Here is a 21922-nt window from a genome sequence, read left to right as displayed (position 1 = left end):
ACCAGAAATCATTTTAAACTTTCTCAGTTTTGTGCTAGAAATCTATTTAATGAATCCAATGTTTCTCTCAAATCTATTTGAGCTGTAGTTGAGATGGAAATGGAGTTGCCTACATGAAAAACAGCATTTTATACAGTCTTATAAAGTTTACTACAAAATATTTTTATTATGATTTTTATTTTAATTTAAAAATACTTTCGTTACATTAAAAATAAAGAAGAGCTTGCACATCCAGCCTTACCTCTGGTGGCCCGTGGAATGAGTAGGAGTAGAGAATGGGCTGGATCATGATGAGGGACTGGGTCAGATCCTGCCTGGCAAAGTGGTGTCTATAGTAGGATGACTCATCAGGACTGTTGTTAAACACTTGAAGAAATGGAGATCTTCTAAGATGGAACATGAACTGCATTTACCAAGGAAAAAAAAAGTCGAATGTACATAGTTATAACCTTGGATACACAAAGTGGATCCACCTAAGGTTTGTGAAACAGGAGAACCCAGATTCAAATAGAAGGCCTCTGGGTTCACAAAGAAAGAAGCAGGTGACACCAGGGGATAAGGGAAAGGGAAAGGAGGAGTTGTTTAACAGGTGTAGAGTTTTAGTTTTTCAAGATGAGAAATTCTAGAGATCTGCTGCACAACAATGTTAATGTACTTAATATTACACATTGTACTCTTAAAACATAAGAAGGTACATTCTGTTATGTGTTTTTTACCATGATTAAAAATTTTTAAGAAAGTTTTTTTTTTGTTGTTGTTTGTTTTGTTTTGGTACTAGGTATTAAACCCTTTGGGCACTTAATCATAGAGCCATATCCCCAGCCCTTTTTATTTGTTTTATTTTTTTTTTTTAAATATTTATTTATTTTTTTAGTTATCGGCAGACACAACAACTTTGTTGGTATGTGGTGCTGAGGATCGAACCCGGGCCGCACGCATGCCAGGTGAGCACGCTACCGCTTGAGCCACATCCCCAACCCCCCTTTTTATTTTTTATCTCCAGATGATCTCACTAAGTTGCTGAGGCTGGCTTTGAACTTGTGATCCTCCTGCCTCAGCCTCCTGAGCCACTTGGGATTATAGGTGTGCACCACTGCCCCCAGTTAGAAAATTTCATTTATTTGTTTATTTATGTTTGGTACCAGAGATTAAACTCAGGGCCTTTTAACCACTGAGCCATATTTCCAGCCCTTTTTATTTTGAGACAGGGTCTCACTAAATTGCTGAGGGCCTTGATAAATTGCTGAGGCTGGCTTCAAATTTGTGATCCTCCTGCCTCAACCTCCCACACCACTGGGACTACGGATGTGTACCATCAGGCCCGGCAAGGAAGTTTATTGTCTTGTTCTTCCCCACCCCTTTTTTTTAAGCATTTCTGGATATTTCAAAGCTTCCATATAAAATGGGAGAGCAAAGCATCGTTTTTTTCCCAGAGTTCCTGGGTTGTGATGTAATTTTCTCTCAAAGAAATTAAATCCAGTGAGGAAGACACAAATGGAGCTTTTGAATTATGAGCCAGGGTACAAGAAAATGGGCTTGGGGAAGGCAGTCCAGCAAGAGACTTCCCAAAGCTATAAGGCCTGAGGATATACCTTGCAAGACACGCATGAGGAGACCAGAGTCGGGTATGAGGAGGGATGGAGAAGGGGAGTCCGTGTACAGGAATGGTAGATGAGAGCTCAGGATAGACTGGTTAGTTGGAGTGAGGTTAAGTACAGGGGAGAAGGGCACAAGAGATGACATTGGAAATGTATGTTCTTTATCCTAAGAATTAGAGAGAGCACAGCAGATGGTTAGCTCACTCTGAAGAGTTGCTAGAACATGAAAAGGAGCTGCCTTTAGAAGTATTAAGTTTCTAACTCACCATATGCTAAACCATAGGTTCCTAAATAATGTTGGCTGACATTTAAGCATCTTATGTACCAGGCACAAAGGACTTGAAAAGAATTATTTTTTTTTAAAGAAATGGTTTTAAAAAAAAATTTTTTTTTAGTTGTTGATGGACCTTTATTTTATTTGCTTACTTATATGTGGTGTTGGGAATTAAACCTGGTACCTCACACATACGAGGCAAGCACTCTACTGTTGAGCTACAACTCCAGCCCCAAGAATGACTTAGTCCTTCCAATAAGCCCATGCGGGTTCTCTTGCCATCCTTAGTTTATAGGTAAGGAAACTGAGGTACAGAGGGGTAAGCAAGTTGCCCAATGTCACCTCACATCTGAGTGGCAGAGCTGGACTATAACCCAGGTCACTTGGCTCCAGAGACTAGACTCTCAACCAACCCCTATCCTAGAATGCCTTGACATAAGGAATCTTAGAAACCATCTGAACTGCTGGTTTCTAAACTGTGCTCTTCAGATTCTTAGTGAATCTTTGGGGCTTTGGGGTCAGAGGCTCTGATGTGACTCAGCCAGTGGGTGGTACATGAGGACAGAGCAGCACCAGTCTGTCTGCTTTACACACTGGCCTTTGAGGGAAAGTCCTCGGGCTTTAAAGAGATTGCAAACCAGTTCTCCAGATCACCTCCTCCCTTCTAAAGATGAGGAAACAAAAACCCACAGTGGTTTCTGATTTCAACGAAGATCAGCAGCCGCAGGGCCAGTGTTAGAGTTCCACCCTGACTGGCCTGTCCAGGACTCTTCCCACAATACCTCAAGGCCTCAGCCATTCCAGACATAGGCTCCTGAAAGTCCCAGGCTCCCCACTGCCAGCAGGCTCACATTTATAAAGTGCTGTAGGTGCCTGACACCATGCTAGATATTTAATACCTGACTGGCCTCAGTTCATGTCACCCCTACCCCATAGTCACCCACTGCGCAAGTTCTATTTCCTCATTTATAGATAGGAAAAGGGTTCATAAAAGTAGAATAACCTTTATTACTACAGTTGAGTCTCAAAACATAAAAAGTCTTCACTTTACCCCAATGACAGATTTATTTCAATCATAACTTTTTGTTCTATAATTATTTTTTATTTATTTTTTCTTTTTCTTTTGCAATGCTGGGGATGGAATCTAGGGCCCTGTGCATGCCAGAAAAGTGCTCTATCGTTGTGCTCCATCCCCATCCCCTAAAAATATATATTTCTTACCTGAGGATATAGAGAAAAGGAATCTGATAACCTAAAAGAAGTGGGGTCTTCTTTGTTATACTGTCCAAACTTCTGACACTAGAGAAAGAAAGTTTAAAAAGAAAAAAAGAAAAGAGAAAAATCTTAGTGTCACCTGAAAAAAAATTTCAATACTATAAGCTATGTTACAACCTTACGTCTGCCATTTTCTTGTGTTCTAGACCAGCACTTCTCAGAGTAAGAGCAGAGAAATCACCAGAGCTCTTGTTAAAATGCTCTTTTCAGGAGGAGCTAGAGATTCTGTAATGCCTAGCCAGCTCTCAAGTAATGCTGGCCCAAGGTGCATCTGACCACCAAGGGGCTAGAAGAGCTCTCTCAGGTGCCTGTTCCATGTGAAAACCCTGAAGACTATAAACCAGCAATTACAGACACACCCTGGCATTCTCTCATACTACAATTCAGTTTTCCGTTCTTTCAATGACAGGTTTCAAAACCACATTGTTTACTCTTCCTGGCTTAATTTCTGATCACATACTTCCTCAGCCACTAGAGAACTAGGCTGTCCACCAGTTAAAGAAACCCCTTCTCTAACAATTACCTTCTTTCTAATAAGTTTCATGTCTTCTCATAATTCTGATCTTCTTGAGCTGATATAAGTCAGTTTCCCAAACTTCTTGAAATATTCTTTCAGTTGCTAAAATACCACTTTCCTATGTTTCTCCAACAAGTCTTCCCTGTCTTCTTTATAGGCTCCTTGTTTCTTTCTCCTCCTAACAATGGACTGCTCAGAGGTTAGTTCTTGGTTTTCTGCAGTCACGGTGTACCTTCACCCTCCTTTGACGGTGGTTTCTCCAATGTCTCCAGCATAAGCTGAAAGGTACAGCTACCTCCCACAGGCTGGATCCACCTGCCATGTCTTGCCTTCTCTCCTATTATCCTACTCTTTATAAAAAGATTTGATTCAAGGCTCAATTCCCACATGTAGCCTTTGCCAACCCCTTGGGCTGTCTGATCATCTATCCTCCCTTTGAAATCTAGAGGAACAATTTTCAAGTTTTGTTTGAAGTATTAATACTCCCTGATAAATGATTCCATGAGATGGCAAGGGCGAATAGAGGACTAAACAAAATTAAATAGGTTTCTTCCCTAAGCTTTAAATCACAAATATATGCTGTGAATCTCTGAGAAAGTAAGAATATGTAGTAGGCCAATTATCAATTAACTGCCTTGTGGCTCCAAATTTACTCCTTCTGCCTGCTGTGAAATGAATATGGGCCCTTTAACTACTTTGCCAGTTGGCATGATGTTCATCAGCTTTGCCAGAAGAGGATGAGGAGTCAAAGTGTTACTTGCTGAGTACCAGTGTGGTCATGTGGCAGCTGCCTTAGCACCAGATCCCTATATCTCTGTGGCCTTTCCAGTGCTGAGATCCTAGAGTACACATAGCCAGTAGATACTCCAGCATCCCATGTACCTCTGCTGAGATACTTCTCTGTGAATAGCCTTCTCTAGTACCCGGATGATAAATTTTGTCAAATTCTAGACTGTTTCTAGCAAGTCCCTCTGACACAGCACCATGGCAAGTTCTCTGCTATAAAAGAGTCATTGAACCACAGCCACAATCTGGACCAGCCTTGGCGGGGGAGAGGGTGCTCTACCTCAGCACTAGAAGTCATGTCTGTGCCTTATATTTGCCAGTTCTCTTTGCTTCTTAGTAGCTAACCTCTCCTTAACCTACTCCCCTGTTTTAATAATTCTTCATATAAAACCTTCCCTTTATTATTGTGTGATCTCCCTCCTCTTAGACCCAGACTAACAACATGAGGCATTTCCCTAAACCCAGTGTGCTTAGGTCCCTGTTTCCAAAAACCGCCTTCCAGATCTGGAAAATACAGGACCATAACATTCACAAAATGACTTATCTAATTCAACTCTTAACATGCACAGATTTGCATCACTCTCCAAATGTTCTGTGCATGTTGTTTCGTCCCACTACAGTGTCAGTCTTGAGGGAGAAATGTGTAGTGAATACTTCTTTCATATCAATCTCAAAATAATCAAGTGTTTGGCATAAAGTAAGTAACTGATAAATTCTTGCTGATTAATTATATAAAATAATAGGGTTAAAAGACAATTTTCTCAAAAGTGGAGCAGAGAAAAAGACTGAATCTAATGCCATTATTCCCACTTTACCAGTCGGATGAGTTGTCGGTCCAACCATCGGAGCACATCGGGCCCCTCCTCTGATTCTGCCCGGAACACTCCAAGCCGTGCCATCAAAACTGCTGCAGCCTCCTGGTCAAATGCAGCTTCTATGTGCCTGAGCTGACTCTGTGCATCTGCCCAACTGACAATTTCAGAGTTAGTGCCACACATACATTCAGGAATGATCAGAAGGCCAGATCTCCATTTGGATAAACACGATCCTGTATCTTCATCTAAGACAACAGAGATTTGAACTGCACTTTCACTAAGAGATCACTGGAGTTTAACATATTCTCAATAACCTTCATGTGACCTCTGAAGGCTATAAATCAAAAGAAAAATTATAGAAAAAAGAAGCATTTAACTCATTGATAATGGGGTGGGGGAAGAAAGTAGGTTATTGCTTTATATTTGCATGTTAAAAATTGGTAATATCAGGCTGGGGTTGTAGCTCAGTGGTAGAGTGCTTGTCTTTCACGCATGAGACCCTGGATTCAATCCTTAGCACTACATTAGATAAATAAATAAATAAAAATAAAGATATTGTGTCCAACAACTGAAAAATATTTTTAAAAATGGTAATATCGGGGCTGGGGTTGTGGCTCAGTGGTAGAGCACCTGCCTAGTACACATGAGGCACTGGGTTCGATCCTCAGCACCACATAAAAAAATAAAATAAACTGTTTCTATCTACAACTAAAAATACATATTTTTTAAAATTGATAATATCCATTATAAATGAGGCAACAGGGCATTCTTCTTAGACTACTGGGGAGAACACAAATTGGCCACTTAAGAGAATAGTTCTGAAGTATCCAAAATTTTATTGTCTGAAGGGCTGGAAAGAAATACCTGTGTGTGCAAAGACCTAAAAATATAAATGCATCACTGTGAGAAGGCAGGACTTGAAATGTCTTTTTAATAGAGGAATGATGAGCACCCAACTCATGGTGGCGCACACTAATAATCCCAGCAGCTCAGGGTGCTAAGGCAGAAGGATCACGAGTTCAAAGCCAGCCTCAGCAAAAGTAAGGCACTAAAGCAACTCAGTGAGACCCTATCTCTAAATAAAATATAACATAGGATTGGGGATGTGGCTCAGTGGTCGAGTGCCCCTGAGTTCAATCCCTGGTACCCACTCCTGAAAAAAAAAATTGAGGAGTGATGTATCCTATCCAAACCATGTAACCATTAAAATAAGTCAGAGATAGGCCTGCAAATACATACAAACATATATGATATATAATTTCACAGAAATGGGATTGTGAAGTTAAACCAGTAACAGCACCTCTGGGGAAAATAAGTGGAAAGACCCACAAACATATAGTCATCTCTTGGATCCATTGGAGAATGGTACTAAGCTCCCCCTCATTTATCAAAATTCATGGATGCTCAAGTTTCTTATATAAAATTGCAATAATTTATGTACATTCTTCCATTTATTATTAGTATTATTACTACTACTACTATTACTACCAGGGATTGAACCCAGAGGTGCTTAACCACTGAGCCACATCTCCAGCCCTTTTATTTTTTATTTTGAGATAGGTTTGCAACTTGCTTAGGGTCTTGCTAAGTTGCTGAGGCTGGCCTTTGAACTTGTGGTCCTCCTGCCTCAGCCTCTCAAGACACTGGGATTATAAGCATGTGCCACCGTGCCTGGCATACTTTAAATCATTTTTAGATTACTTATAATATGTAACACAATAAAAATGGTATGTAAATAGTTGTTGATACTGCATTGTTTAGGGAATGATAAGAAAAAAGTCTGTACATGTTCAGTACAGATTTTTTAAAAATATTTCCCATTGAGGTTGGCTGAATCTATGGATATGGAACCACATAAATACACTTATATTCTGCTTAAATCTTTAATAAGAAGTATGTATTTATGACTTAGCTAATAAACAAAATCATATTAGATAATTTCCAATGAACTACATTCTTACTGAAAACTGATTACCCTAGGCAAGTGCTCAAAGACCCAAAAGGGCTAGCCAAGAATGAATCCTCTTCTTCTGAACCATTCAATGGAATCAGAAAGAAAAACTCATAAATGCTAAACTATCTATTCACAGAAAAACCATTAACCAGTGATTCAACAGAAAAAAAACAGGGTGGCTCACTTTCGGGCAATGGTGGTCACACGGATGCGCTTCTGGGTACTGGAGTGCTGATACTGCGTGACAAACTGGATGGCACCTCTGCCTCCTTGGGGGATCGGGGCATTGTGCTGCAAGTTGAGAGGCCACACACTTGGTTACTGTCATAGGCATGACTCAGTCAGGGTCCACTGTGCTCCTCTACAATTGATAGCTAACATGGTGAGGATCTTGATGCATTCTAAATAGTACATTTTGGACCTGCACATTCATTTCACTGTACATAACTTTTACCTCAAAAAAAAAAAAAAAAAAAAAAAAAAAAAAGAAGAAGAACCACATTCATTACTCCTTGGTCTGGGGCTATAGCTTAGGGGTAGAGCACATGTTTAGCATGCATGCAAGGCCTTGGGTTCAATTCCCAGCACTGGGGGAAAAAACAAAACAAAATTGAATCCCAGTTATCAATATATATGCTGAAATGTTTAGGAAGAGATACAGCTATGATTGTAAGTTGCTCTGAAATGCATAAAAAATAAGATAGATATACATACAACAAAGCAACTATAGTAAAATCTTAATTACAGATCTACCTGGTAGATATGTGGGTATTCACTATAAATTTTTTTTCAATTTCTCCATGTTTGCAATTTTTCTTAATAAAATATTGGAGAAATTCTCTAACATTACAATGAAGAGTAATGGCTGGTAAAATGACCTATCAGTTCAACAATAGAGTGATAAAATTAACTTGCTGTCTGAATCTGACTAAGCCCTGGATAGAAAATTAAAAGATTATACCATACTAGCATCAGGCCTAAAACAATATAAAGGCAGTACTTGTTTATGGAGAAAGTAATCAAGGAATAGTGGCTTGTATCCAACCCACCTGATTGACAACTTCAAAGTAGATGCCAAGCGTAGATGTAGGATCCAGACCACAGATTTTCCACTGACTCGTGCCACCAACACCAAGCTCCTACAGATGAGAAGAATTTAAAACACAAAAACCCAACTCTATGGTTAACTGTTAAAGAAAAATGCTGATGAACAGATCAGGACACTTAGAACATGAACTCTGAGGTAAAAATTTATATTATAGACCAGAAAAATCCTTAACATTTATTTTCAAAGCACTTTAAAATTTTTAAAGCTTTTAAGCTTTTTAGATTGGCACTCTAAACAATTTCATTACATCACATATATTAGAATTATCTACTTATTTTTGAAAAAAACAATTTTTTTTTTTTTTTTTTTGGTACCAGGGATTGAACTCAGGGGCACTTGACCACTCTACCACATCCCCAGCCCTATTTTGCATTTTTTTAGAGACAGGGTCTCACTGAGTTGCTTAGCACCTCACTTTAGTAAACTCATGATCCTTCCACCTTAGTCTTCCAAGCAGCTGAAATTACAGGATTGCACCACTGCACCTGGCTTTTTTTGAAAGTTCTATATACTTCTGACAACCATCAATATTAGTGGCAGAACTTTAGCTGTAAAATACTTTTTTTTTTTTTTTTTTTGGCAAAAGCTATATATAAATTGTCAGTGAGGAAACAAAGGAAATCATAATGGTGTGAAGGCTGCTTTTTACTGATTCGTTGAATGGCTGCTGGTGATAAATATGAGGTTCACTTAAACATGAATTTGACATTGTTTTAATAAAAATATCTACAAGAAAACAACACAAATATAAAAAAACACCTAGAAACATCAAATGAAATTACCAGACCCTGAAATGTACATTCTATCATCATAGAGGAGCTGGCACCACACCTTATCTGGATGCAGAATGCTGTGCTTAGAAAGTACCATGCTTAGACATTAATAGAGTCATCTATGTTACTCGACTCCACCCACACTGCACACTGTCAGCTGAGTGTACAACTGACATCTGTCTGGTGTGGAGCCATGCCAGGGCCCTCCATACCTGGCCACAGAACCAGCGATTTCAGGGAGGTGACAGTTTGAGTGGAGAGGAAAGATTCTTAAGTGAAATTGCACAGCAGTTCTAAGATAGAGAGCAGGGAGGGCACTCTGTTTTGTCAGCACCTCTTATGCAAGACTGTGAGATGGACGGATTTTGGGTGTTCAGCTTCCACTTTAAAGGTATTCTCTAAAAGAAGCAGGGATTTCACATCCACTGGAAGGTGAAGGGCAAAACCCAGCAAAAATGGCCAAGAAGGAGCTTATGGGTCTTCCCTTCTTTCTTCACTAGCTCCTTCTCTAGGCACAGGACTCAGCAATGGTACAACTCTCCAGTGCCCCAGAATAACAATTTCTCTCTAAAATACAAATGCCTTACTTAAGCATTTAAATGACTTTATTTGAAAAAGTACAAAAATAGAATTAGAAAACCATCATTTTATAATTTCTAGTGAAATAATTTGATTCAAGTGAAGATAATCAACAGCTAAAACCATTAAGCTGTTTGCAAACTGAATTTAATCACACCTTTAAAAACTTTTGCTTCTCAAGAAATACAGAGAAAAGAAACAACACAGATACTTACTCCTTCAAGGAAACCATCAGACATATCAAGAATGTGAGACATCCTATTAGAGAAGACCCCGGCACTAACACTTCAATAAATCAATCTCATGTTTTAAAAAAAAAAAAAAGGCAAAGAATATACACAAATGAACAAAAAGATGAAGACTATTCTAGATTTTTTTAAACACTAAGTATAGCTGGGCACAGTGGTGCATGCCTGTAATCCCACAATTGAGGAGGCTCAGAAAAAAACAATCCCAAATTTGAGGCCAGCCTCAGAAACTTAGCAAAACTCTGCCTCAAAATAAAAACTTTTTAAAAGGGGTAGATGTGTAGCACAAGGGTAGAGTGTCCCTGGGTTTAATCCCCAATGTTATTTAAAAAAAAAAAAAAAAAAAAAAAAAAGGTTGGTGAAGCTACTATGTCAAGGAAACGCTAATCAAAAAGATAAGGCAAATGTGGCAAGAAAAGAGGACACAGCAAAATTATGGCAAACTGTTAACAACTGACAATGCTGAACAGAAATTCTTCCTTAAAACTTCTCTGTATGCTTGAAAATTAGATCTTTCTCTTTGTATCTGCACCGCCAATCAAAACTTTCAGGGCTGAACTCTATTGGAACAGCTAATTGTACTACTTCATAAAAATGTCTTCTTAACCTACTTCTCAAAGACTTCGCCAGTCATATTTTAAGTCTATGGAAAATACTCTGGTATAGGCAGCCTTTCCAAAGCCCTGCCAGAAAATAGGAATACAAGTCCTTTGGCACTCGGGGTTAATGAGTAACTCTTCAGATGGGCTTTTGGGCAGCAATCTGCCCCACCCAGGGAACTACAGGAATGTTCACTCAAACTGTCTTTCCTCTGCCAAGCTTGACAAAAGTTTAATCTGTGTAGTAACTTGTGAATGTTTGTTCTGATGAAGACAAAGATGATACTGTGAAACAGAACATCTCAAGTAGGCCTCCAGTATGTCAGGCTCTGTCCCAACTGCTTTACCTGATCTACCTTATTTATTCCTCCTAACAAGGCTGTGAGGTAGGCATTGTTATTGTCCCATTTGCCAGATAAAGATATTGAATTACAGAGCAACTGAGTATTTTGCCAGGGCTACACAATTACTGAGAGGTAGTGATGCCCTGAACTCAACTGGCTCTACAGTCCACCCTCCCATTAAAGATGACCATGAGGGAAGGACATGACTATGTCATCCTCACCTGGGACCATGCTGCATCAGACCAAAAGCTTTGCTTTTTGGTAGCTGAAGTATATATAATAAGAGGATGTGGGTCATCAGCAAAGCCACTCTCTCAAGTGATGACTGAATTGGTTTACATACACTCACAAATTATTACTAGAGAAAATAATGTCTGTATATGTAACAGTATCATCTGCTGCCTAACCAATTCATGGCAGTCTCTGTTGTAGGAAGGCCCATTATTAGCTGAGAGTGAAGCAAAGATATCAACTCTAAGGACAGCAAGCATATAGAATCCCTGAAGGATTCTGCTGAATGGTTGCCTTGTACTGTAGGGGAAGCCTGTGGCTCCTCAACAGTCACTCATGCATGGGTTATGGAGTCAGGGGGACCTGGGATCTAGCTTCTACATGTCAGCTCTAATTCTGAGCAAGACTCTAACCTCTGTGACCTGTCAGTTTCTTTCTCTCTAACACCATCTCTCAGAGTTGCCATCAATGAGGGTTAGCCCTTTTCCCCCCACCATAGGTGACAATACAAGACCATTGTGCTCAGACTCATCTAATGAGTTATCTCCAGGGCAGATGAGGGTGATGGAGGAGTTTCCTTACATTTTCTGACACACACGGTCCTTTCACATTCAGAGATACACATGGACCAATGGCACCAGCAATCTTCAGTTCCCGAGATGTCTAAAATAAATTCACAACAGAGTAAATGTTAAAATCACTAAGATCCATCCTGCTCTCACAACAGGCAAATATAGCAATGTCATTCCACCAAAAGAAAATCCCACATGGATTAAAGCATCCAACTGCTCCCCTACTAACTTTTCCAGGGCCACTTGAATTAATTAAAATTTAAAAAAAATCTGCCTGTAGGTGCTGCATGAAGATGATACAGCATTTTCAACTCTCTCAGTTCACTTTTCAAACTTTAAAATTATATACCTAGAAGATAACAATTCTACCAACAAACTACATTCTTTTCCAATCCCATATATGGTCACAATTATTTACATATTTTTTGGTGTGTGCATGTTTTATTTTTATTTTCTAACTTTTAAAATTTGTTCTTTTTAGATATATATGACAGTAGAGTATATTTTGACATATATATACATGGAGTATAACATTCTAATTAGGATACCATTCTTGTGGTTTTATATGATATGATATGAGTGGTTTTATATGAGTTTCACTGGTCATGTATTCATATATGAACATAGGAAAGCTATGTCTGATATTTATGTATTTCTAACCAGTGAACATACTGTTTTGTGTTGCTTTAAAAATACTTAATTCATGAAGCCCACACAAGGCCAACTTGCTTAGATTTTTTTAGCTGAACTCATTTCAAAAACATCCATTTCTGCTGGGTGTGGTGGCTCTTATCAGTAATCCTAGCAACTCAGGAGGATGGTATAGGAGGATCACAAATTCCAGGCCAGCCTCCACAACTTAGTAAAATTTGTCTCAAAATAAAATATAAAAAGGGCTGGGATATGGCTCAATGGTAAAGTGCCTTTGGGTTCAATCCCTGATACCAAAAAAACAAACAAAACAAAAAATCACCCATTTCTCTTTAACAATAAAAAATCTCAAACACATGAGAATGTTGTTTAAAGGCTAACCTAGATGATTTAATGATCACCTCCAACTCTCCATAGTTTCTAATGGACCTTTTTATTGTTTCCTCAATGACTCAGAGTCAACTGTCTCTGGCGATGAGTCCCTATGTGGGAAAACAAACCAAAACTCACAGTGCTGGCTGTTTTAGAGCACTCTGATAATTCTTCAGGCAAGTACTAATATAAACTGCTTATGGAATGCAGTAACCCATACTGATGGATGGGTGGACAGTGACTACTGTGTAGCTGCTATGCTGAGGTCACAATGCTGCTTAGAACACTCACCCCATTATCCACCTCCCAATTTCAACTGTCCTAAAGCAAGGTGAAGGAGGGCCTACAGAGGAACCAAAAACTCATTGTTTAGAATGCTAACCAATACATAGGTCCTCCTCCAGGAGAAAACAGATAGGTGAATGATATATGTTATGATAGCAAATTTTTTTTAATATTTATTCTTTAGTTGTAGTTGACAAATACCTTTATTTTATTTATTTATTTTTATGTGGTGCTGAGCATGGAACCCAGGGCCTCGCTTGCACTAGGCAAACGCTCTATCGCTGAGCCACAACCCCAGCCTGATGACAGCAAATTTTGTAGAGATTATTTTAATTGGCCTGTATATGCCTGTGTCCAGTTGAAGTTGCCAGAAGTCTGACTACTAAACAAGTAGCAACATTCTAGCTGGGTACAGTGACATGTGCCTATATTCCCAACTACTTGGGAAGTTGAGGCAGTAGGATCGCAAGTTCAAGGCCAGTCTGGACAACTTAGTGAGATCCTATCTCAAAATAAAAAATAAGAAGGGCTAGGAGGCTGGGGTTGTGGTTCAGTATAGAGTGTTTGTCAAGCATGTGTGAGGCACTGGGTTCAATCCTCAGAATCGCATAAAAATAAATAAATAAATAAATAAATAAATAAATAAAATCTATTTTTTTTTAATTCTTAAAAAATAAATAAATAGGGGCTGGGGTTGTGGCTCAACAGTAGAGCACTCACCTAGCATGTGTGAGGCCCTGGGTTCGATCCTTAGCACCACAGAAAAAAAATTAAAAAAAATAAAGGTATTGGGGCTGGGGTTGTGGCTCAGCGGTAGAGCACTCATCTTGCATGCACGAGACCCTGGGTTCAATCCTCAGCACCACATAAAAAAATAAATAAATGAGTGAAATAAAGATATTGTGTCTAACTACAACTAAAAAATAAATATTAAAAAATAATAATAAAAAATAAAGGTATTGTGTTCAACAACAACTAAAAAATAAATATTTTAAAAACAAATAAAATAGGGCTATGGATGTAGCTCAGGGGTAGAGCACACCTGAGTTCAATCCCTAGTACCAAAAAAAAAGTAACACTCTAATTCCATTAACATTTTAAAAGGCTATCATACATACCTTTACTTCTAAACTAGCACCAAATGCCATTCTGAAATCTCCATTAAAATCTTTACTAAAGATTCTTTGGAATGTCTGCTTGAAGAGAGAAGTGTTGAAAGAATCTCCCATCACCATGTGGCCTCTAGGAAAAAAGAAAAAAGTGAACATTAGTAAGACTGAAAGCCATCCAGATGCTCCCTGGATGTTTACAAAGGAGAAAAAAATACCCACGTCTGTAAAGGTACTAACTCACTTAAATAAAGAACAGCAAGTTTAATTTGTATTTAGGGGGGAAAAAAAGTTTCTAAAATATTAAACTAAGAATCCTTAAGAATACTAATATATCTTGATTACTATAGCAATTACACAAACCTATAGAGATGAAAAATCTCTTAGAATTATACCTATTCACATACAAAAGAAAAAAAAAAGTACAGGTAAATAAGGTCTGCACTACAGTTAACTGTACTGTGCCAAAGTCCATTTCCTGGTACTGACATTGTACTATGTTTATGTAAGATGCTGCCCCGGGGAAGAGCTAGATGAAGAGTATGGAGAGACCTCTCTGTACTCCCAGCACATTTATAATTTCTGTAAATCCATAATTATTTCAAACAAAAAGTTTTTTTTTAAAGAGAGTATCCTTTATTCAACAATCCTAGCAGTTTAAACAGATTATTATGATATTATGATAAATATATACGTAAGTATATTTATCTACTACAGACATATAGAGATATCTATGTATATATACTGACATAGATACCTTGGGTTTTTGTCCATGATTCCCAGCCTAACTTCCTCCTCAATGCAAGTTATATAAATAGAATTTCTCTTCCCCAAGGCAAATCCCAGAAACTCTAACCACCAACTTTTCTGTCTTAGAACTGGCCATAAACAAATTCTATGACCTATCTTGTCTGATAAATCAAAAGGCCTACCTCTTACCCAGGAGAATGGAATGTGCACAGAAAGGCCAAGAAAAATACGAACAAGCTATCCTAGGTTTCCCCAGACAACTAGTATTAAATGATATTCTTTTTGCCCAATTACATTTCTACATGGTTAGCCATACTTCAATCATACTTATGTAACAGTTGTCATAACCACCTAAAAGGACAGGGTTCAGATAGTTTCCAGATAGCCAAACACATGCAGGTTCCTAGAAAGTGTGTACCAGAGAGGATGGAAGCTTCATGTCCCTTCCCTCACACCTCTCCTTATGCACCCCTTCACCTGTATCCTTTATAATACCCTTCACAAGAAACTGGTAAATGTGTTTCCTTGAGTTCTATGTGAGCTGATTGAACAAATTAATAGAACCCAAGGAGGAGTTTGTGGGAAGCCAAATTTACAGCCAGTCACTCATGTGCCTGGATAAAACAACTTGGGGCTTGTGTCTTCTAAAGTGGGTAGGGGCCAGTCTTGTGTGATATGACATTGTGTCCAAATAGGAAGAGTCAGGACTGAATTGAATTAGAGATCCCCAGCTGGTGTCCACTGCAGAACTCATTGCTTGCTTGTTGACGGGGACAAACCCACACACACTGTAGGTTCATTGCAATGCTCCGTGTTATGTGCATATAGTAGGTGAGACTTGAGTTTGACTTGGGTTTTCTCTATAACAAGAAAACATGTCCAACTTTTCTCATACTTTTTCAGTATAGGAGAATAACCAGGCCTGGGGAAAAACCTTTTCAGATTAACTCTGCTGCAACACACTGAATCCTTGACTTCACAGGAACATTTTTTCTAATTGATGAATACTGATTTTTATCCCTTACTGAAGTTAGAGAAAATATTGTTCAAATTTTCAGCAAGAAGCACAGCCTGCTTCAGCTACACAACAAGTTGTCATTTATAAAACAGGATCCCAGAATTGGAAAGAAAACAAGAAAGGTTACCTGGTCCAGCTCTCTCAATGTCTGAGCCCTTTAGTGAGGGATCAACAATTTGGCCCCAAATATCCACCCTCCCTTCTTCCTTAATCATGTATTCCACAGTTGCTTGGAATAAAGATGACATTCCCAGGGCTGGGGTTGTGGCTCAGCAGTAGATGCTTGCCTCGCATGTGTGAGGCTCTGGGTTCGATTCTCAGCACCACATAAAAATAAATAAATAAAATAAAGGTATTGTGTCCAACTACAACTAAAAAATAAACATTAAAAAAAAGAAATAAAGATGACATTCCCTAGTGTACCTTGCATGTAGTCACATGACTCACTTTAACTTGATGGAGAATCCTTTAGTTTGAGTGGGGCATGTTCTTGCCAGAAGGGCATATCCTTCTTTGGCCTTTCCACCCTGCTATTGTAATGTAGTAGAACTCCAGCAAATACCCCAAGCCACGCACTGCACACTGAGGCAGATAGCTTGATGGGAGCCTCAGCCCTGATGATGATGAAACCAGTATACCAGACAGAAATGAACTTTTTTTGGGGTCTTCTGTCATAATCACACAATCTAATCTAACTCACACCCACCTGCCCCTTGACAACATCCCTGCCAAGTTACGACTGAACATCTCTTACTCCCTCCAGAAGCTGTCCACTCCATGTCTGGACAGTTCTCACTCTTTTTACTTTTTATTTTGAGATTGGGTCTTGCTAACTTGCCCAGGTTGACCTCAAACTTGCGATCTTCCTGCCGCAGCCTCCCAAGTAGCTAGGATTACACAGCAGGAACCACCATACCTAGGAAGACCTTTTTTTAAAAAAATATTTATTTTTTAGTTGTAGTTGGACAGAATACATTTATTTTATTTTTTTTTTATTTTTATGTGGTGCTGAGGATCAAACCCAGGGTCTCACATGTGCTAGGCAAGCACTCTACCACTGAGCCACAACCCCAGCCCCAAGACCTTTCTTTATACTGGGTGAAATTCTATATCCCGGCAGCTTCACCCATTGTTCCTAATTCTTCTGATCTCTTCTCCACAGAACAACTCTTCAACATTGAATACAGTTCTCATGCCCATCTCTTCTTTTTTTTTTTTTCTTTTGGTACTGGGGATTGAACTCAGGGGCACTTGACCACTGAGCCACATCCTCAGCCCTAGCTTGTATTTTATTTAGAGACAGGGTCTTACTGAGTTGCTTAGCACCTCACTTTTGCTGAGGTTGGCTTTCAACTCGCAATCCTCCTTCCTCAGCCTCCCAAGCCACTGCAGTGACATATGCCTCTGCACGCAACTAGATCCCATCTGTCTTCAGCTTAGTCTTTTCTAGTTCCTTCAACCATTCTCCACATGGGAATGGGAGTGTAGCTCAATTTCAAGCATTCTCCAGCACTATATAAGCTTGTTTAAAAGGAAAAGCTCACAAAAGTTAAAGCTTGCAACTTAGCAAGCTCCTAAGCAAGACCATGTCTCAAAATAAATAAATAGATAGATAGATAGATAGATAGGGCTGGGGACATGGCTCAGTGGTTATGCACCCTGGGCTCAATCCCCAGTATAAATAAATAAATAAATGCTCAGAATGAAAAATGACATAATCTGTATAAGGTGTCACCATCACCAAAGAAACCAAGATTTTGATTTTCTTCAAAGATAATCTACTCCTATAACCTAGCCTATGATAACCCATCTTTGCAGGAAGTCATCCCAAGCTGTTGGCTCACCTTGAGCACTCAACAAAAACCCTACATCTTTTTATGTCACCATTAAAACATTTATCCAACATGGAATTTGACCTAAATGTTGAATCTTGTGGGAATCAAATACCTCAATGAGACACTGATGGAAATAATGATACCTCTCCACAAAAACTATACACACACACCCTAGCATACAAACCACAGGATGTTCACAAATACATTACAGCATCTCTGAGTGCTCCAAGTCAAGGACTCCTGAAGGGCACCATTCTATCATAAAATGGGAGTGTAGCTCAGTGGTAGAGTACTTCCCTAGATATGCAAGGCCCAGGGTCCAATCCCCAGCACTGAAGGGAAAAAAAAAAGACATTCTCTTTTTTCCAGGTGTTCACTATGAACATACCCAGTAAGATTTGTACAACACTTCATCTCCAATAGTCCAGTTTGGTCAAGGGCACAAGCATAAATATCAATGCAGTGACCATTTGCAGCGGTTCGATTAGCAAGCATCTCATAGTGCTGTAAAGAGAGGAGAAAACTGTCTTTAGGAAACATTAACATTAATCCCAAGGTATGCCTTAACATACCAAATGATGTAATCAAATATAGGACTATGAAGATCATTATCTTCAAAACACAAAATAAAAAATAGTTTCCAATCTCAACAACCTTCACAAACTTACAGCTATCCACTTGAAGCTCAGAGGCTGGGGACAATAATTTAACAGCAGCCAAGATCTGGAAGATCATCTCAGCAAATAAATCTTTTTGACTGTGACAAGAAGGCCTCAATAAAGCAGCTGTCACTCTAGAGCAGTCTAAACCTGACACCAGGTTAACACAATTAACCCATACCCAAGAGAACCTACCTTGGTTGCCTTTTTCATGAACCGTGCATTATCCTTCTCAATATCATGCCAGGAACGAATAGGAATCTTTAATTCATCTCCAACCACCATGCCAGGCCCTTGTGTGGGGGGACCTCCAGTAAATAGCATGATACGGGCTCCTGTGTTTGGGAAAGTACCCTGAAACAGTAAATAACAGCATATTAGAAGGATGTAGCCCATCTCCAAGTGTGTTTTCAATTTCCCTATAGAAATATTCCAAAAGATTCTCCTGAGCTTTTTTTTTTTTTTTTTTTTGCATTGGGGATTGAACTTAGGGTCTCATGCATGCTAAGCAGTTCTCAGCTCCTCATCAGCTGTTAATACTGATGATACAGCAGAATGATATAAATGACAATGCAGAAAAACAGCACTTACTTTCTCTCACCCTAATGGCTTTATATACTTTTACTACTTTATTCTGAGCAGTTCCTATTGCTCTAATTCCCTTATTTTTTCTTGAAAACCTTTAGGAGCTCCTTCAATGTAGATAATAACAATGACTTTAGGTCACAGTGAATTTTCAAAAAAAGCCAACAAATATGATTTTTTAAAAATACTTATTTTATAGTGGGACACAATACCTTTATTTCACTTAATTATTTTTTACGTGGTGCTGAGGATTGAACCCAGGGTCCTGCACGTGCAAGACGAGTACTCTACTGCTGAGCCACAACCCCAGCCCCAAATATGATTTTTAAGAGCAAGTTTGTATGATGTGAGAGAGCCCCATAAATTCTCAATTACCTCCAATAAACCAACAGCAATGGACAAAGCAACACCAGTGGATCTCAAAGGTCTCTTCCCCTGAGTTACTGGCCATGGGTCTCTCTGCAACTCCCCAAGAAGATCAGTGAGGTTCATATCAATCTTTTGAATGGGCTGCAGAAATCTGTAAGATTTTGAATGGACATATCAATTATAGTTTAATAAGGTAGCCTGGTCTTCCAACCTTGGTGACATGTAATTATTTAAAATAATTATTCAGAGTAGGAAAAATTTGCCATTTTTTTCTTTAAAATTGTCTCTACAAACACAAAACAATTCAAGGCAATTTTACTAAGGAATATAATTTAAAACCTAACATTCAGTGATATATATATTATATATATTACATATATACATATATATACATATACATACATATACATATATAGAGAGAGAGCATGCGCTAGCGAGAGCATGCGCTAGCGAGATCATGCGCTAGCACGGGGGAATAAAATCAACTTAAAAGGGAACAAATCAGTTTAATTAAATTTTAAGCAGCAAAGAAATCCTAAGGGGTCTGGGGTTGTGGCTCAATGGTAGAGCGCTTGCCTAGCACATGAGAGGCCCTGAATTGGATCTTCAGCACCACATAAAGATAAATAAATAAAATAAAGATATTGTGTCCAAATACAACTAAAAAAATAAATATTTTTTTAAATATTTATTTTTTGGTTAGACATAATACCTTTATTTTTGTTTATTTAGTTTTATGTGGTGTTGAGGATCGAACCCAGGGCCTCGCACATGCTAGGCGAGCACTCTACCACTGAGCCACAACCCCAGCCCTAAAAAATTAATATTAAAAAAAAAAAGAAATTCTAAGGACATGTCTAACGGAAATTTTATCTGTATGTGGTCCACTTATGTGGACAATGTGCACAATTCTAAAGGTTCAGTTTGTATGTCCCTTGAGCTTTAGAGTAACACAAAGAACAATCTTGTTTCTTAAGAGAAGGAAGCTGTCCCCAGCCCGGAAGACAATGCATTTTATCAAGTTTACTAGCAGTTAACACAACCTGGGTCAGCACTGGACACTCAATTTAACTGAGTAAAGTATCTGTTCATAAGCTTTTTTGAGAGCACTCAAAAGAGGTCTTTTCCATTTTTCCAGTTTTATTTAAGAATCAAAAAGAATAATAGCCATATGTCCAAAAAAGAGGGGAATGAATGAATACAGTGGTCTCAAAACCTTTTTGATAAAACATTAAATATGGATTAAGCTTATTCATTGACTTTTTTATCTAATCATAAGAAAACCGACATACTTGCATTGCTTTTCTTTTATTTTCACGTCAACGTGCATGCTCACTACAGCACATAATACTGAATGTCAGCATCTCACCTGCTTGAAACAAAAGGGTGCTCCTGAGGTTGAGCAGGTCTTGCTTGCTGCATGGGCATGGCTGGCTTAGACAAACCCAGCATATCCTAAAAAAAACAAAAGACTCATTTCCCATCACATTATGAGTAAATAACTGATTAATTTTTTAAAAATGTCCTTGCTACCATTTCTATACAAACCCAGCACAGACCTGTATTTGCTTTGCAGTTAAATCCTTGGTCCCTCGGAAGACATAACTTTTGGAGATTCCTTCACAGCTCAGTTCATGAACCTGCACCATCCTTCCGAAAGTGATCAGACCCACCAGAGCATCTGGAGGAAGGAGACTCAGGGACATCTGCAGGGATTCTTTGAGAGCTTGAAGGTCATCTTCCTCCAGGCATGTGTCAACCACATAGAGAAAGATCAGAGGAGACTGTGCGCCTCGCTTTAGGGAAAGGAAAAAGCATGATGATCAGTATACAAATACAAACAAATCAGGCATGTAAATGTCAAGTCTTCAACTACATTTATTCTCAGGAGGACACCTACACAAACCGCTACTTACCCTGATGCAGATTCTATTAAAACAAACTAAATATAAAAAATATTTGTGGCTAGGCATAGTGGCACATTCTATAGTCCCAGCAACTCAGGAGGCTAAGGCAGGAGTATCTCAAGTTTGAGGCTAGTCTCAGCAATTTAATGAAGACCTAAGTAATTTAACAAGATCCTGTCTCAAAAAAAGTAATAATAAAAAGGACTAGATGTGTAGCTCAGTGGTAAAACACCTCTGAGTTCAATTCCCAGTACCAAACAAACAAACAAAAAAAAAAAACCCTGTTTGTATCTAACAAAATTATTCTACATTTCTGAATACCTACTATGTGTCAGACATTGGTCTAGGTCCTGGGATATATCAGTACATACATAGAAAAAACAAAGATCCCTGCCTATCTCAAGGAGCAAACTTTCTGGCAAGGGGATTAGGGGAACAGCAAACGCCAGGAGTAGAAACAGAGGTCAAGTTCAAGGTCAGAGCAGCCTCAGTAAGAAAGTAACATTTGAGCAAAAGCCTGAAGAAGGGAGCAAGACAGTCACATATATACTGTCTTTCTCTTTTCTCTATCTGTATCTGTATGGCACAGCAGCCATACAGATACAGATAGAGAAAAGAGCCAGAGCAGTGGAAAAAGCCAGAGCAAAGGCCCATGGGCAGGCATGTTCCTGCATGCTTCAGGAGTCTAGAAGGCCCACGGAGCTAAACA

The 21922-nt window shown here is 38.8% G+C and overlaps 1 protein-coding gene and 1 non-coding gene across 3 annotated transcripts in view; both read right to left on the bottom strand.

Moving 5' to 3' along the window:
• Window positions 1-21922, bottom strand: part of Sec23b (SEC23 homolog B, COPII coat complex component) — a 37771-nt gene that overhangs the window by 7603 nt on the left and 8246 nt on the right. For both annotated transcript variants that reach the window (XM_015483319.2, XM_015483313.2), the window contains exons 5-16: window positions 20866-21102; window positions 20676-20761; window positions 19313-19457; window positions 18548-18706; window positions 18082-18197; window positions 14100-14223; window positions 11684-11764; window positions 8269-8358; window positions 7404-7510; window positions 5266-5419; window positions 3094-3171; window positions 242-403 (exon numbers count right to left, since the gene is read on the bottom strand). In XM_015483319.2, the coding sequence (XP_015338805.1) occupies window positions 242-403; window positions 3094-3171; window positions 5266-5419; window positions 7404-7510; window positions 8269-8358; window positions 11684-11764; window positions 14100-14223; window positions 18082-18197; window positions 18548-18706; window positions 19313-19457; window positions 20676-20761; window positions 20866-21102 (1539 nt within the window). The remainder of the gene's footprint in view (window positions 1-241; window positions 404-3093; window positions 3172-5265; window positions 5420-7403; window positions 7511-8268; window positions 8359-11683; window positions 11765-14099; window positions 14224-18081; window positions 18198-18547; window positions 18707-19312; window positions 19458-20675; window positions 20762-20865; window positions 21103-21922) is intronic.
• On the bottom strand, window positions 21740-21826 carry LOC125619237. Its single transcript, XR_007350736.1, has one exon. It is a non-coding gene; the product is annotated as a small nucleolar RNA SNORA17 (small nucleolar RNA).

The sequence above is a fragment of the Marmota marmota genome, unplaced genomic scaffold, assembly GCF_001458135.2.
Source record: "Marmota marmota marmota unplaced genomic scaffold, marMar, whole genome shotgun sequence".
NCBI classification, from domain to species: domain Eukaryota; kingdom Metazoa; phylum Chordata; class Mammalia; order Rodentia; family Sciuridae; genus Marmota; species Marmota marmota.
This window is presented reverse-complemented; position numbering and strand designations above follow the sequence as displayed.